Source organism: Penaeus chinensis, chromosome 23, assembly GCF_019202785.1.
Source record: "Penaeus chinensis breed Huanghai No. 1 chromosome 23, ASM1920278v2, whole genome shotgun sequence".
Lineage (NCBI taxonomy): Eukaryota > Metazoa > Arthropoda > Malacostraca > Decapoda > Penaeidae > Penaeus > Penaeus chinensis.
This window is the reverse complement of record NC_061841.1, coordinates 20,002,926-20,008,462: the sequence shown is the minus strand read 5'-3', so window position 1 is coordinate 20,008,462 and position 5,537 is coordinate 20,002,926. Positions and strand designations below refer to the sequence as shown.

Genomic DNA, 5,537 nt, shown 5'->3' with positions numbered 1-5,537 from the left:
TAATAATAACAATAATAATATTAATAATAACAATAATAATGCTAATGATAATGACAATATTTAAAAAAATAAATAGTCAAATAACGGCTGTCTGTTTATTGTACTTCTAAATTATCCCCTTATGCAGGGTAACGAATACACAACCATTGCACCACAGTAACCATTTACTTTTTTATTTATTTATTCATTTATTATTATTATTATTTATATATCTACTTATTTATTTTTGACTGATTTTGTGTAGCAAATAAGTCACCGGGCTATAAACATGCCTATCTTGGGGTCGTGGCTACACACTGATTTTTTTTTTTTTTTTTTTTTTTTTTTTTTTTTAACATCTAAGACCTTCTGGACGCGGGATACTGACCTGTACTCTCGACCTGCTGCAAGAGGATCCAGTGTACTCAGTATACCTTTGCCACCCTCCAAGCGAATTCTGAAGGCGACACCTGTGGAAAAAAAAGTTATTTACACTGATCAACGAAAACTTTTTTTTTTTTTCTAAATCAAACCCTGTAACTTATATCCACATCAACATGCAGTATATAGATACATAAAAATAATCATGGTGATGGTGGTGTGGTGTGGTGGTGAAGGTGAAGGTGATGGTGATGGTGATGGTGATGGGGATGGTGGTATTGGTGATGGTGATGAAGGTAAAAGTGAAATTAAAGGTAAAGGTGAAGGTGAAGGTGAAGGTGAAGGTGGTGGAGGTGGATGTGGATGTGGAGGTGGAGGTGGAGGTGGAGGTGGAGGTGGAGGTGGAGGTGGAGATGGAGATGGAGATGGAGATGGAGATGGAGATGGAGATGGAGATGGAGATGGAGATGGAGATGGAGATGGAGATGGAGATGGAGATGGAGGTGGAGGTGGAAGAAGAAAAAGAGAAAAAAAAAAGGAAGACGGAGATGGAGATGGAAATGACGATGATGACAATAAATAAGTAAATTAATAAACACCCAAATCACTACCATTCATCCGCGCAACCCCCATACCTGTTTCGTTCTCGATAATACTGAACAGCGTCTGCGGGACGAGGCTGCCATGCTGGTCGTAGGCCATGAGACGCACAAGATCCTGGTAGGCCTGAATTCCGGCTGGGAGAGATGCCGTCTTGAATGCCAGGATGTGGGCATAAGTCACGCCAGGGGGGCAGATGTTCTTACCCCACCGGCAGTCCAGGATGCACGAGCTGTAAACATGATGATAATTGGGGCTTAGAATCAATGCTTGCTTTGTTTCGGATCAATGCCTTTTCTGCTTAGAATCAATGCTTGCTTTGCTTCGGATCAATGCCTTTTCTGCTTCGAATCAATGTTTTCTTTGCTTCGGATCAATGCCTTTTCTGCTTCGAATCCATGTTTTCTTTGCTTCGGACCAATGCCTTTTCTGCTTAGAATCACATAATCTCACAACCTCTACCTAACGATATTATCCGAATCCGTGGAAAGTGTGATACAACTATAAAACTACAAGAGAATGCTGTAAAAATCAAATAAGAAAAGGGCGTACCCGGTGGCTGGGTCTCTCTGGTACTCGGGCGGGCAGGGCGCGGACACACACTTGTACGAACCCCGGAGGTTGAAGCAGAGTTGGTCTCTTCCACACTGCACGTCCTGCTCGCGGCACTCGTTAATATCTGGGGAGAATATCAACGTGCTAATGTAATTGTAGAATAAGTAATTAGATAAATAAAGAACAAGATAAAACAAGGCAAATTAATAAATAAATATAATAAAAAGGGATATAACGCGCTGATACAATTGTGAAAAATAAATGAATAGTTGAATAAACAAAAAAAAAAGGGTTTACTGAACTGGTTTACTAAAAGATGAGAATTTTTTCAATATACTTACTTGAGCGAACTGGATTTATTCTACAGATTGTCGAGGATCTGGAAACAAATATGTAAAGTGTGACTCTACTGATGGATTCGCTTTACGCCTAAGGACTCACCCTCGATATCTGAAAAACTCTGGGCTGACAGTGCCGTCCTTGCCCTTTCTTGATAATAAAATATGAATTACCATTATCACTGATTAGGCTCAGCCATTCAAAGCAGATGGGCCTTTATCACTTTTCTTCGACTTATCACGCACGTTTTGCAAGCTGTACTTACCGTCAAATTTCATCTTCGTGTATATTTGACTTACCGCGTGTCTGCAATGAACGTCACTAGCTATTCTTCCCTTCTCTCTGTCCGACTTACCGCGCATTTTTGCATGTGAACTTCCCATCACGAGGTCTTTCATGTTTTTAATTTTGACTTACCGTACAATTTTGCATTTGGTACGAGCAGGTTCGTCGAATGTTTCAGTTTCCACCATAGCAAGTTCTTTCATTAATATCTTTTTTGACTTACCGCTCATTTCTGCATTATTTACTGACCTTCGCAAATGCTTTCACTTTTGACTTACCACACACCTTTCTATTCTCTACTTACCATGACAAATTCTTTAGTTACTCCTTTTTGACTTACAGCACACGTTTGCATCTGGTTCTTACCATCACATATCTTCCATTTACTTCTGTTTGACTTTCCGCACTTCTTTGGATTGAGTCGATATCCCATTTCTTTTTTACTTACGACACACATTTGCATTTGTACTTACCGTCGCTAGTTTTCCCGACTTACGGGACACTTTTGCATTTTGTAATTATCAACAAAAGTTTCCCAACTTATTTTTTTTAGTAATTCGCCGATCCTCTTTGCAATCTGTTCTCTACTCGCAAGCTCTTCTGTTTGCATTGAATTGATCCCCAGTTCTGACTTACCACACACTCTTGAATTCCCTACTTACCATCGCAATCTTTTATACTATTTTTTTTTTTGTTTGACTCACCGCACCTCTTGAATTCCCTACTTACCATCGCAATCTTTTATACTATTTTTTTTTGTTTGACTCACCGCACCTCTTTGCATTCTGGCCTCTACCCACAAGCTCTTCTGTCGAAAATTCTGACTTATCTTTGCCTTCCCGACTTACCCTCGCGAATTCTTCCCCTTATTTCTTCTCGACTTACCGTACCTCTTAACATTCTGTTCTTACCATCACACGTTCTTCTGTTTGCATTAAGTCGATACCCCGGGGGACACAAGCACATGAAACTCCCGATGGTATTCTCGCACCTGTGTTGACATCTCTCTGGCAGCGTGCATTCGTTGACGTCTGAAAAAAATGTTCGTTTTCTTTCTCGAGTTTAATTTGTATTTCGATATTTACTGATTACGTTATTGTTATTTTTTTACGAGTTTTCTTTTCTTTTATTTTTTTTTCTTTGTTTTTCATTGTTAGGGAATTCGAACACTAATATGATTGTAAGTAAATGGCATGACATGCGTGAAAAGTTTGTCAGATGCAGGAGCTTCGTGTCATTCATGTATGAATGGAAATAGAATAGATGACACATTTATTTTCGTATCTGCATTTGTTTTCATAATTCCATTAGCTATCCAGTCTATTAATTAATCTGCAGCGGAGAAGAAAAACGACGCTTGCTGGTTACGTTTTAACTTTGGCATTACGTCAAAGGTTGAAACAGGGTGAAGCTGTTAGTCTAAAAAAGCCAGTTATTAACCTTGTTGTTAAGTGTCGATTAACATTTAAACATCCATACTTTACGTTCTTCGTTAATGATTTCAATAACGGCATTGATTTTGCAAGAGTAAGAAAATAAGCAACATTATTTATAAATTTCAAAAGCAAAGTAATCGCATTATCATTATTGTTTCGCAGCTGCAAACTTACTCGCATAGAAAATAATAAAGTCGATTGTGCACACACACACACACGCACGCACGCACACACACACACTCACACACACACACACACACACACACACACACACACACACACACACACACACACACACACACACACACACACACAAACACCCACAAACACACACACACACACACACTCACTCACTCACTCACTCACACTCTCTCACACACACACACACTCCCTCTACACTCACGACCACATTACCTCGACACTCATCGTCCTCGAGCTCAAATCCCTCCCGACAGCGCCTTCGGCTGTAGATGGCGTGCAGGAGGCGTTCCTGGAACTCGGAGGTCGGATAGCCCGGCTCGGGTCGGAGTCTCGTTCGACGCGGCGGGAGGGCGACCCGACCGGCCTCCTCCTCCAGGTACTGAAGCCCTGCAATACGTGTTTGAGAACTGACTTTTGCGTCTTCGAATTTTTTTTGGGGAGGCGTATTATATTGGAAAATCTTTGAGTTGGGGGGGGGAGGGGGTATTTCAAAAAGGTGTATATCGTCTGGTGTGAATATTAGGGTTCTAAAAATTTCAAGATAGATTCATTAGAAGGATGAACTCCCGCAGATATATTCATTTCGCATTTTATTTCAGTGAATCTAATTTAAAAAAAAAGGGCTTCAGTACCATGGAGTTAAAAAGAACCTAACTGTTCCACCTAACATTTTCTTTCCTTTTAAAATCATATCAAATTAAATCCTTTTTTTATCGCAGAATCTACATTCTTTTACTCCCATGAACAAGCTCCTTCTAAGGACTAAACCCAAGACGTTCAAACAACAGAAGGAACTCGTCATATCGCACCAACGCAGGATTTCCCGTCCGGCAGCCGCTGTTCACCAGGACCGCAAATGCACTCGTATGTTCCCCGCAGATTGTGGCACTGGTACTTGCACGGAGGGGGGGAGGCCAGGCACTCATTCACATCTACGCCACATAATGACAGCTTAATATCGTGAGGATAGTGAGGGTGGTGAGTAGGATGAAGGATGAAGGATGAAGATTTTTTTTTTTTTTTTTTTTTTTTTTTTTGGCATAAAGGTTCATCACAGTGTCTTGTGTCTGATGAGGATAATTTCATATTCGTTTGGGTTTTATTACGATAAATCTGCATTTTCTTTCCTGCTTCCTCCCTTGACTCATTTTTTTTATCTAAAGAGAATATATCACTTTGACTGCATATGACAATCTTTTATGAAAGAGTAACAAATACTTTAAAAAGAACTACGGTAATTTGCATTCAAAGTAGTAGCATGAGGCTTACTTTGCCGTATTCAACCGTAAGTCTGAAAGTAAATATCAGGCATGCTATAGCACTAAAAATTATCAATCATCATGATACTGATGGTGGAGGCTGTTCAAAATGTTCAAAACGCCAATAATGAGACATGCAACAGTCAATCATGTCTATACAAATTCAGGAATATTTTTCACATCTATAAAAAAAAAAGTTAATACACATTTATATAACATATAATATGCCATATAATACAGATAACATGCCGGATATAACAGATAATATACCATATGTGACAATATATCAGATATAACAGATATAATAGTCACTGTACACTGAATTCTGGGATGCATAAGTCCCATGAAGTTCAAGAAATTATATATCTACACATATAGATCAACATCTATCAACATTTTGCAACATCCAAATGCTTGCACGTTGAAAACAAATCAAACCCTACGAACCTAAACAAGGCTGCCCTGGTCCTGACGAGCTGAAACCCCTGGGGCAAGTGCAGTG

The 5,537-nt window shown here is 39.6% G+C and overlaps 1 protein-coding gene across 2 annotated transcripts in view; it reads right to left on the bottom strand.

Annotated features, from left to right (window-relative positions):
- Positions 1-237: 237 nt before the first annotated feature.
- Positions 238-5,537, bottom strand: part of LOC125037264 (hemicentin-1-like) — an 80,398-nt gene continuing 75,098 nt past the window's right edge. The window contains exons 55-61 of one of the 2 annotated variants that reach the window (XM_047630319.1): positions 5,483-5,537; positions 4,586-4,708; positions 3,990-4,163; positions 3,051-3,170; positions 1,513-1,639; positions 996-1,192; positions 238-449 (exon numbers count right to left, since the gene is read on the bottom strand). The exon at positions 5,483-5,537 is cut by the window's right edge and continues 74 nt beyond it. In XM_047630319.1, the coding sequence (XP_047486275.1) occupies positions 253-449; positions 996-1,192; positions 1,513-1,639; positions 3,051-3,170; positions 3,990-4,163; positions 4,586-4,708; positions 5,483-5,537 (993 nt within the window). In that variant the 3' untranslated portion in view covers positions 238-252. The remainder of the gene's footprint in view (positions 450-995; positions 1,193-1,512; positions 1,640-3,050; positions 3,171-3,989; positions 4,164-4,585; positions 4,709-5,482) is intronic. The other variant, XM_047630320.1, reaches the window with a different exon arrangement.